The sequence below is a fragment of the Spermophilus citellus genome (assembly GCF_964194105.1).
Source record: "Spermophilus citellus genome assembly, chromosome: 18".
Lineage (NCBI taxonomy): Eukaryota > Metazoa > Chordata > Mammalia > Rodentia > Sciuridae > Spermophilus > Spermophilus citellus.
In genome coordinates, this window is record NC_138200.1 from 60090574 (window position 1) to 60101835 (window position 11262).

General features: G+C 48.1%; 1 protein-coding gene across 1 annotated transcript; it reads left to right on the top strand.

Annotated features, from left to right (window-relative positions):
* The first annotated feature begins 3614 nt into the window (after positions 1-3614).
* On the top strand, positions 3615-11048 carry MON1B (MON1 homolog B, secretory trafficking associated). Its single transcript, XM_081274216.1, has 6 exons — positions 3615-3774; positions 4180-4340; positions 6297-6635; positions 7161-7980; positions 8116-8263; positions 10573-11048. The coding sequence occupies exons 2-6, from the start codon at positions 4190-4192 to the stop codon at positions 10771-10773; spliced, it is 1659 nt and encodes a 552-aa protein (XP_081130342.1). The 5' UTR covers positions 3615-3774; positions 4180-4189; the 3' UTR covers positions 10774-11048.
* Positions 11049-11262: the final 214 nt, after the last annotated feature.

Below are 11262 nucleotides of genomic sequence, written 5' to 3' on the forward strand. Positions count from 1 at the left end.
AATTTGCCAACAATAATCATTTAACTTCCATGCTGGGGAATTTTCTTCAACTTTTGCATGCACATCTGCTAGTGACAAACTTTTGCAGGTTTCCTTTAAAAGTCTTTATTTCGCCTCATTTTGAAAGGTGATCTTATAGAGTATAAAATGTAAGGTCATTGAATTTCTTTTTGTTTTCTTTACAGATTTAGAATAATTTTCTGGCTTGAATAGTTTCTAATAAGATGCCTGTTTTAATTCCTATCTTTGTTCTTCTGTATGTAATATGTCTTACTTTCTCCAGCTATATACAATATTTTGCTGTTTTCATCTTGTGTATAAGACGCTCTAGTGAGGTTCTGGTTTTATCCCTAATAAGTTTGCTGAGCTTCTCAAATCTGTGCCAATAATTGTCATCAAATTGGAAAGTTTGAGCTATTGTTCCTTTAGATATATTTCCCATCTTCCATGGGACTCCAATACATATATTTACCACTCTGTATTGTCACAAAACTCACTGATAAAATACTTTTTAAGACCTTGGTGCTGCAAAACCTGAGCTGAACTAATATGAGGCAGCTTTGTCTTCTAGTGGGAGTAATCCAGTTTCACTCAGAAAGAATGAGTTTAATTACGGGCTGCTGCCAGCCTCTCCTGAGATGCTATATAATATGTGGCATATGTGCCTACTTTCATTCCTAAAATTGGAAAAAGTGTGAAATCAAAACACATTTGGTGCTAAGGTTTTCAGATAAAATTGGAAAACTGGTATTCCTGGTTCTGTTATTTTCCCTAAAAACAACCATTAAAGTTCACAGAGCAAGTTCCCAAGAATTTTTAAAAGGAGACTAATTATGGTACAGTTTTGTTGAAATATGGGATAGGTATTACATGAACATGAAAAATAGAATGGAATCTACAAGTAATCTAAAATTTACAGTATAGTAAAATACCAGTCCAAAGAGACTAGGAAACATTTGATAATTGATTTGAATTCTCTCCAATCTGACATTCATTTCCCCAATTATATGTGGGCTTTGAACTGATTTGGTATTTGGACTCCATGATAGAAACACTGAGACCTCTCTTCATCTCACATTTGGCTGCCTGGACAGTTGGCTAGGCTTTATATGTCCAGCTGGATCTCTGTCCATCTGTTGAAGAGTTGTCTGTCTGGCTTCTTAAAGGTCTGGCTAGTGGCTGGCCAGCCCTAGGTAAGGCTGTATGATTTATACATTCCCAGTGTTGATCATGCTTTGAAAATATAATTTTAATATCTCTATTAGATATAATTTAATGTAACAGATGTATAACACAATAATTTATAATATATGCTAATTATAAGATATTGTGTGGAATATTAATTTCCAATTTTTAGAGTTAGTCTATATATAATCATAATCATCTTATAATTACAATATTCATAACAATGATATTTAATGATATAACATTTACATGACCTAACATTATCAGATGCTATTTTAGGTTCAACATTGAGTAATTTAATACTCCAAGACATCCCAGTAAGTCAGGTATTACCATTAACATCTTTACTACATTGGTGAGGAAAGCCAGGTTCTCAATATTCTTAATTAATGGGTCTGACCTCACAAAACCTGTGAATGCTGGGCACTGAAATTTTTCACCTGGATCTAGAGGGCACACTACTCACCAAGCTAACAAGTTCACGATCATAATAGCCATGTTATGGTAGTTATCTTTTATTATTATATTATACATTCATGTGCTTGTCATACTCTAAAGTTTTTGTTGATTATACAACTTATTAAATGTTTAAAGTATACATTTGTATATTTAAATTCATTATGTGTTATCAATCTCTATTTATAAAGAATATTACCGTTTGCTCTTACATACTTATTATATTTTTGCTTCTATAAAATATATAAATTTTCTTATTAGAGGAGTTATTTATTTTATTGTACTTTTAAAGAGTTTATTACACATGGTGTATTTCTAAATTTATTAGGTCAATATATCTCATACATACAGAAACTTATATATTGCTTATATTAAAGTACTGTATATATTTCTTACTACTTATCTATTGCCTGGTGTATACAAGTTTTATGGTGCCATATTATTGGCATTCGTTGCCCTAAATATAATGTAGTTAATTATAACTGTACTAAAGGCTTTCGCTTAGCACCTTCACTCCAGGATAAGCAGTCATTAGACGGAGAGGTGGACAATGCCATGTCACTGTTTTACCAGTGGGGAAGCTGAGGTCCAGGGCACTTAGGGTAACACGTCCAGGGAGCTTCAGTTTGGAAGCGGCCTCAGAGCCTTTCGAATCCTAGGTTTCCATGTTTCTCCGTTTCTCGGTGGTCCCTTTTCCACACCTTCTCTATCACTTCCTCCCAAACTTATCACAGGAAGTGACCACCTACTCGCCAGGCCTAGGACCAGCCCCAGGTGAGTGCCTGCCTGCCCTCCTGCAGCACAGCCTCGAGGTTGATCAGGGCCAGGAGGATTCTTCCTGGCGGCCCTCCTGGGAGGGAATCCTGAGGGAAGATGGAGCTGGGGGCTTCGTTTCCTAGAGCTCGGGGTTGGGTGCCACTCACCTGGCTAGGGGGACGCCAGAAAACAAAAGCTAGTAATTTGGCGGGCGACAAAGAGATGCAGAGATACGGATTAAAGAGTCACCCAGAGAAGTGGCACGGGGTGTCCCAGGGAGAGACACAGAGACCCAGAGCAAGCGAGACACACGCCTAAAGCAGGCGCGTCCGCCTCCACCCTCAAAATGCAAACACCGAAAATTTTTGAATTGGTTCGTCTTGTCCTGGACGCCTAAGTCCCCCGCAGCCTTCAGGATGCGACTCGTGGTAATTCCCAGGATGAAGTCGCATCCCACCTCGGTCTCCTCTAAACTAGTGTGGATTCTCTGGGGGCGGGTCCCATCCGAGGCACCGCCCCCGTCCAGCCGGCCAATAGAGGCGCGTAGAGACCGGCGCGGCACGGTCCCCAGCCAACGAGGAGGCAGACGCCCCTTGAGGCCACGCCCACAAAACGCCCCCTTTAGGTCTGGGCGCCTAATCTGCTTGGCTCCGCTTGCGGCTCCTGTCTTCACCAGTGTGGTAAGCACCCACTTTTGCGGGTCTGAACAAGTCCTGCGCTTGGCTTTCGCAACCCCATTCTCTGGAACCACGAGAATGTTTGTGAATCGCAGACGGAGGCCGCTGAAGCCCTGGATTGGCTAATTACAGAGATACTGGAGGGTCCGAGTCCTAAAGGCTGATCTGACTGCGCGCAGCACTCCGATTAGAAGCGGCGAATGCCCATCAAGCATCCATGCCCTGCCACTCCCTTTCTGGAAGGACAGAAATTGAAGTTTCCTGAATTCTGAGAGAACACGTTGGTTGGTCCGGCACTGTATCCTAATGGATACCGTGGATTGGGTCTTAGGATGCAAAATACGAGTAAAGAGAGAAACCGGCCGGAGCCTCCCGTTACGTTCAGAGATGTCAGTCAAGGGATAGGCGAGTACAAACGCCAGTCAAAACAGTTCTTGTGAAGGTACCACCCGAACCGGGCGGAAGGGAGAGAAAGAACTCTTTTCGATTGGGCCACAAGGAAGGCAGTCCCGCCCTCTGTGCTCCACGATTGGTTAAGCTCAAGCCGTGCCCCTCACGTCGGGAGCCAACAGTTTGACAAGTGGGCAGCTCTGGCCCCACTTGCCGCTTCCGCCGGGTTAGTGGGAAGGAGTCCGAAAGGGGCTCACTGGGTTCCCGACCAGGTCCGACGTAGATCCGGGAGACGCACGCTATCTAAACGGTGAGGGAACGCTAATCGGCGGCGAGAAAGAGGCCCCACGGGGAAAGAATGAAGTTCTGCAATCGGAAGCGTCTTCCGTGAGGCGTGGCTTCCGGAAGTGTGGCGAACCCTCAGCAGCACCCGGAAGTGTGATGCTGCTGCTGCTCCGGGAAGTGTCGGTGTCCGGCGGGGGAGATTCAGGGTTGAAACAGGTGTTTACGCATCTTTGTTTCCTACCGCCCAGCAGTCTCCCTCTATGGAAAGTGTTGGAGGGTGCAAGTATTTGGTCCTGGTTTGAATGTCTGTCTCATCCTGTTGGAAACACGGGAAACAAGTGCTAGGGATGTGTGCAGGGGGCCTGGCTCTGTAAAAGATTCTAAGTTTCCTTTGCTGCCCGTCACCCTTGATTTCCCCCCCTCCCTCCAGGGATGTGCAGATGGAGGCCGGAGGGGACAGTGCTGCCCCATCCCCCGGGGCCGAGGAAGGCTTGGAGGACCTGCCGTTCCCCAGTGAAGAGACTGGAGACACTGGAGGGATTCACACGGCTGTGCCCGATCCCGGAGACGACGGGGACCTGGAGGAAACAGGTGTGCCCTCCCCTCGCGGGGGTCTTGGGAGAACTCCCAAGGGATTGTCATTGTTGGACAGGGGAAGGGAGGATCTTTTGGAGACCAGTGAGGAGTCTTGGGACTCAGGAAAGTAGCCTGAACCATAACCTGTTCAGTAGGAGGGCACAGTTGGCTCACTGGTGTAATTTGACTCATCGAGAAATAACAAGGAAGTTAGTGGGTATCAGCTGACATTCACTGAGTGCAATCCTGTGGGCTGGGGCAGATGCATCCTCTTATGGGAGATAAGGAAGGATGAGAGAAATTTGGGGTATGATGAGGGACTGTCCCAGTTTGTCCAGCAATTTCTCCATTTTAGCATTGGAAGGCCCTTAACCTGAGAAACTTCTCAGTTCTGGGGAAATCAGAATGTATCTGGTGTGCTTTTATGTCATTGAGGATTCAAAAACAGTACAGTTGTGGTCCAAGAGGGTCTTGGGACTTTAGGGTGTTTTGGCCAATGAATTTGTAAAAGAAAGTCAACAGGGTCAAAGGAAGGACTATTTAGAAGCTAAAGATTGGGGGAGGTAGGGTGTTAAGTCATTGCGGTGGGAAAGGGATTAATGAGTGTCTATGGGTACTCAAGAGTATTTATGTCATTGAAGGACCAACAGAAGGTTGTTGAGGGAAGTCTTTAAAGAATCAATGACATCAAGTAATAGTGGTGATTAGTAGGGAAGGGGGAGTCAGTGAAATTATGTGGAAAATTGGGATCAATAGGGGGAATATTTTGAAAACGGATGTTAGTGGATGTGTAAAGGTATCATTGAGGAATCAATAGTAGTCATTGAGGAATCTTTGCTCATAGATCACCTTGTAATTAGTTGATGTTAATAGAGTCTTTAGGAAGAAATAGCAGACATCACTGAGAAAAAAAATTGTGGGGTTGTTTAAGACTTAGAAATTATTGGCAGGTAATGGCAGTTATTGGGAGGGAGTAGTTGGTATTTGGAGTTTGGGGAGTACTGGCATATGTTACTGAGAGGATATAAGTTCACTGGATTTTACGGAAAAAAAATGCAGAGACGTAGTTGCAACTGGACAATAGTGACTGTAATTGGGTGAATTAGTAGACATCTATGAGAATCAGTGGGTGTGGCAGGGAAACAGTGATTGTGGTATTTAGTGAATGTAAATGATGGGCATGGGGAAGGGCAGAGGAGGTCATGAAAGTCCTATATGTTATTGGAGGTTAACCATGGTCTTTAGTGGAATGCAGGGAGTAGACATGGAGTAAAACAAATTGTGGGTCGGGGCAGCCATTAAAGGTGTTAGGGATAATACTGTGGTATTATTGGGCTGTTAGTGGATCTCCATGGAATTAAACAGGAGGGAATGGGGGTTAGTGGGTGTTAATGGCAACTAACCACCAGAAGAATTAATGAATATGACTGGGACTGTAAATGGTTGATCAGGAGAGTTGACGGGGGTCGTTAGGGATCAGCGGACATCAGTCAGCAGGCTAGGGGAGTTAGACGGTAGGGAGCATAGGTATTATGGATGGTAATGGTGGCCATTGAAGGATGAGTAGATACCAAGAAAATAAATAAAGGTTCATAGGAATTAATGGGGGATCGTGTAAAATGAGAATATTAATGATCAGAGACAGTGGGGTGCTCAGAAGACTTGAGAATGGTGGTTGTTGAAAGAAGAGTAATTGGTCTGCAGGGGCATAGAGGGGCCAGTGACAGTGACAGCATATTAGGTCATTCCAGTTGTGGAGGATCACTGGAACCTGAGTGCTGGAAGACATCATTAGGGAGATCCAACCTTTGGGAGTCATTGAGCAGGGGAAGGGCAGCAAGGGAGATACTCAGAGGTCTTTGCATTCAGGGGCTGCTGTGGGACTGGGACTGGTGAGGATTCGGTGGGTTTTGGGGAAACTGAGTTAGTTGGAGTCCACAAGCAGATGACCCACCAGGGGCTTCCTTTCAGGATCCAAGGCTGAGGACCAGTCACCCAGCCTCCTGTCACAACTGCCCCAGTCAGAGGCCCCATCAAGTACCAGTGAGCACTGGAGTACTGCAGCCTCGGACAGTAGTCCCATTCATGGCCCGGAGAGTGACTCCAGTGGCGGGGATCCCAGTGGCGGGGACCCCAGTGACGAGGACTGGCGCAGCCAGCGGAAGCATGTGTTTGTGTTGAGTGAGGCTGGCAAGCCCATCTACTCGCGGTACGGTAGTGTGGAGGCGCTGTCGGCTACAATGGGCGTGATGACAGCCCTTGTGTCCTTCGTGCAGAGTGCTGGGGATTCCATCCGCGCCATCTACGCTGGTGAGCCAGGGGGTGGGAAGCAGGATGGGAGGCAGCCACTGGGAATGTGGCTGGCTGGCTGGAGTCTGTCTGACCAGCCCTGGGTAGATCTGTCTCTGCCTACCTGAGGCTCTGTCCAGACCTGCAGGGTCTGGCTGTCAGAGGTCCATCTCTCCGGCCTGCTGGCTTCTGAGTGACTGATCCGCTGGGCTCTGAGTGATTCGGGAATACCCTCTTGTTGCCTGAGGGCATGGCTGTGGGGACTGAGGCTGGGTGTCCTGCCTTCATGTGGCTTCTTGCTCCATTTCATCTCCCACCACCCACTTGGTGCTGTGTTCTAACCTACTCATCCCTTGTCATCCCATCACATTTCTACAAAGGTCCAATTTTCCCGGCTCATACTTGTCCTAGCAGGTGTCTGCAGAGCAGTAGTGGGGACTTGGGCCTGGTGTTGTGTGCTGGGGTGAGGGGGCAGAAGAGCTCCGCCCCACCCCCAGTCAGTCCTGATACAGCTCTACCCCTCCCCCTGTCCCTTCCCTTCCCCAGAGGACCACAAGCTGGTGTTCCTACAGCAGGGCCCACTGCTGCTGGTGGCTGTGTCCAGGACTCCTCAGTCAGCAGCGCAGCTGCGGAGGGAGCTCCTGGCTGTGCACGCCCAGATCGTGAGCACTCTGACGCGAGCAAGCGTGGCCCGCATCTTCGCACACAAGCAGAACTACGACCTCCGCCGCCTGCTGGCTGGCTCGGAGCGGACTCTGGACCGGCTTTTGGACAGTGTGGAACGGGACCCGGGTGCCCTGCTGCTAGGGGCCGTGCGCTGCGTGCCCCTTGCCCGCCCATTGCGGGAAGCCCTGGGTGCCCTGCTGAGGCGCTGCACAGCACCCGGGCTGGCACTGTCAGTGCTGGCAGTTGGGGGCCGGCTGATAACAGCTGCCCAGGAGCGCAATGTGCTGGCTGAGTGCCGACTGGACCCTGCAGACCTGCAGTTGCTGCTGGACTGGGTGGGTGCACCAGCCTTTGCGGCAGGTGAGGCCTGGGCACCTGTATGCCTGCCCCGCTTTAACCCCGATGGTTTCTTCTATGCCTATGTGGCCCGACTGGATGCCATGCCCGTCTGCCTGCTGCTGCTCGGCACCCACCGTGAAGCCTTCCATGCCATGGCCGCCTGCCGGCGCCTGGTGGAAGATGGAATGCGGGCCCTCGGTGCCCTGCGTGCCCTTGGGGAACCTGCCAGCCTCTCTAATGCCCCAGCAGCCAATGCCCCTGCCTACAGTGTGCAGGCTGTGGGGGCACCTGGTCTCCGGCACTTCCTTTATAAGCCACTGGACATCCCTGACCACCACCGCCAGCTGCCCCAGTTTACCAGGTGGGCCCTGACCCTGTGGGTGGTTGGCCGGGTGGGATAGTTTGTCCAACAAGGATGGTCAGCCTAAGAGAGGAGACGGGCCAGCCAAGAAGGCCCTCCACTCACCTTGCCCTCCACCTCCCTCCCCCATGGCAGCCCCGAGCTGGAGGCCCCATACAGCAGAGAGGAGGAGCGGCAGCGGCTGTCGGACCTGTACCACCGCCTGCACGCCCGCCTGCACAGCACCTCCCGACCCCTGCGCCTCATTTACCACGTGGCTGAGAAGGAGACGCTGCTGGCCTGGGTGAGTTGTGAGTGAGCTAATGTCCCACTTGAAGGCTCCTTGCCCTCCAGTGCACTAGACCTTTTCCTGGGCTCTGCCTCTGTCTGTAACACTGTCCCCACCATCACACACATCTCCGAACTGCAGAAGGATTTACCACGGTGTGCAATCCCATGTTAGCCCCACTGTTCTACCTGTTGTCCCCCATTAGCAACCAGTCCAGTATCCTGACTTGCAGGAGACCCCATTAACCACCACTGAGCCCCCGAGTCCCCACTTTCCACCACTGCAGTTTTGATTTCTTGAGTCCCCAGCACACCTCATCCCATGCTGGGCCCTCTATCTGGTGTCCTTCCCTGGGCTCCTTCCTGCCTCACTTCTTGTGGATTTGTTAAAGGTCAGTCCTTTGGGGAGGCCAGTCAAGGAAACCCCATTGGAAATGGCATGTCCCCCAGGCTCTGACATTTGTTAAATAATTTATTGCAAATCTGTTGTGTATTAGGCATTGTTTTAGGCAGAGGATTTTAATTTTAAATTTTTTTAAAAAATTTCATTTTCAAGTAATTTTAGGCATAGTTGGAAGTTGAAGTTGACAAAAATAATACAAAGACTTAACATGAAGAAACCCTTTTCCTAGTGTCACCAAAGATTAACATCTAATAAAGCCACAGTAACTTATCAAAAGCAAGAAGTTAACATTGGTTCAATAACAGTTGATCCAGACTTGGTTCAGATTCTACCAAGTCTCCCATTGACGTCCTTTTACTGGTCTAGAATCCGTTCTAGGATCATATGTTGAACCTGTTTATTATGTTTCTCTGGTCACATTCTAGAACTGTTTCCAGTCTTTTCTGCCTCATGACCTTAACACTTTTGAAGAAATGTAGCTTGTAAAATGTCCCTCAACTTGGGTTTTTTATCATGAGTAAGTTGAGGCCAAACTTTTTGAGTAAGAATCCCACAGAGGTGATGTGCCCTTTTCTGCATTGTCTTAAGGGATTGTGATGCCGGTTTGTCCCTGTTTTTGTTGATATTGACTTTGATTACCTAGTTAAGAGGGTGTCGCCACATTTATCCATAATAAAGTTAATATTTTCCCCTCTGTAATTAGTAAATATCTGTGGCATTCATGCCAGTGTCTTCTTTTTCATTATAATTTTACCACTAATTTTAATACCCGCTAATAATTCTACTTTGCAGTAGTCATTAGTCTAGTGTTTGCCCAATGGTGCCTTTTCTAACCCCACCACCCTTTCTAGGATAAAGAAGAACTTTTCTTTGTTCCATTCATTGAATTTTTAATTATATATCAATATAGTCTCATGAGGTTTTTCTTTAATTTTCAGTGGCTAATCTGTTTTCCTAGCATTTATTTTGGTGCTGAAATTGTCTGATTTAGCCAGTGGGACCCCTGATTTAGCTAGGCTGATGCCCATGTCTCCTGCCATGTCTTGTCTGCTGTGAGCTCTGCTTACTTGACTCTGCACCAGGCCTGGATTCATCCATTTTTCCAAGATTAAAGTGAGCATTTATACATTTTAATGGAGATTGGCATTTAAAAACCAAGATAGGGGAGGCCCAGTATTTAAAATCAGGTGGTCAGAGGAGGTCTGCTGAGGAGATGGCCCTCAAGTGGAGAGAAGTAGCAAGCCATGTGGTGTCTGGAGGAAGAGCACACCTAGCAGAGCGAGAGCATTCTTCCAGTTCTTTGCGGTGGGGCTGGGCCTGCCTGTGTTTAAGGAACAGCAAGGAAAGGCCAAGGTGGCTGAGACATGGGACAGATGGAGCCATGCGAGAGCGGTGGAAATGACACAGAAAAGGTGCTAGTGATATGGTGGGGTCAGATCTCAGACTATTGTGCAGTTTAGAGTGAGTTCCTCTTTATATCATGCCCAGGCCTTAAATGATGAAAACATAGCAGTGTGGAACTTAAAACAAGACCTGCTAAATAATAATTGCTCACTGAGTATTAAGCACGGTTGTTAATATTATCTCCAGCCCACAGATAAGCAAATCAAGGGCCAGAGAATAAACCACATACCCCCCAAGACAGACAGACAGACAGACACACACACACACACCAATAGCCAGCATTCCTGTTAAAGCCTCTAGTTCCAGCTGACCCCTAGACCCAACTGAGAACCATTGACCCACCTATGACATAGTAAGATCAGGTTACCCGCCTTAGCCTAGTGTTCAGGGAGTACCAGGTAGGAATTGTTGCCAGATACTTCTAAGCTACAGGAGGTAAACCTGGGGCTGGGTTTGGGTGGGTAGGATTATCCACGGCCAACTGCAGCCTCTGATTCTGTCTCCTTTCAAACCCCCAGGTGACCTCCAAATTTGAGCTCTATACCTGCCTCAGCCCCCTGGTGACAAAGGCAGGTGCCATCTTGGTAGTGACCAAACTTCTGCGCTGGGTGAGGAAAGAAGAGGACCGGCTCTTCATTCGTTACCCCCCTAAGTATTCCACACCCCCAGCCACCTCTACGGACCAAGCTCCCCATAATGGCTTATTCACTGGACTCTGAATGGTGGTGCTCCCAGACTGCTGGGAGTGACCATCTTGGGTCTCTGACCTGAAAGTGTGGGTGGGTCGGTTGTCTTTGGCTGGTCCCTGTCTCCCTGGGCAGGCAGCAAGATCCAAGGCCTGCCCACAAATGGGAGACGAGTGACAGCAGCCAGAGATACAGGCTGCTCTTCCAGCCCCTTCATCACTTCCAGCCCCGGGAAAAGGCTCTGCCCACCCTCTGCCTCACCTCCCCCAGCCTCTGTCAGGGGCTGTCCCCTTAAACCTCTTCCTAAATCTGTCTCCTCATTGGACTGTCAGCTCTGAGTGTCCAGGGCAGCCAGGATTTCTGGGGTGGCCCAAAGGAGCTCTAGAACTGGGAATAAAGGGTCAGCCTGTACCTGCAACTGACCTGAAGGGTGTTTTAAAGAGGAAAAAAAAAAAAAAACTGTACGTAAAAGGCTTAAAACCAATCCCCTAAGGATACTCCTTTGCCCTTCATGTATCTGTG

Bases quoted from the DNA above. Each gene is read 5' to 3' on its own strand.
- MON1B (XM_081274216.1), top strand. From the start codon at position 4,190: ATGGAGGCCGGAGGGGACAGTGCTGCCCCATCCCCCGGGGCCGAGGAA. The intron at 6,636-7,160 runs GTGAGCCAGGGG...TCCCTTCCCCAG, and splicing joins CATCCGCGCCATCTACGCTG to AGGACCACAAGCTGGTGTTC. The intron at 8,264-10,572 runs GTGAGTTGTGAG...TCAAACCCCCAG, and splicing joins AGGAGACGCTGCTGGCCTGG to GTGACCTCCAAATTTGAGCT.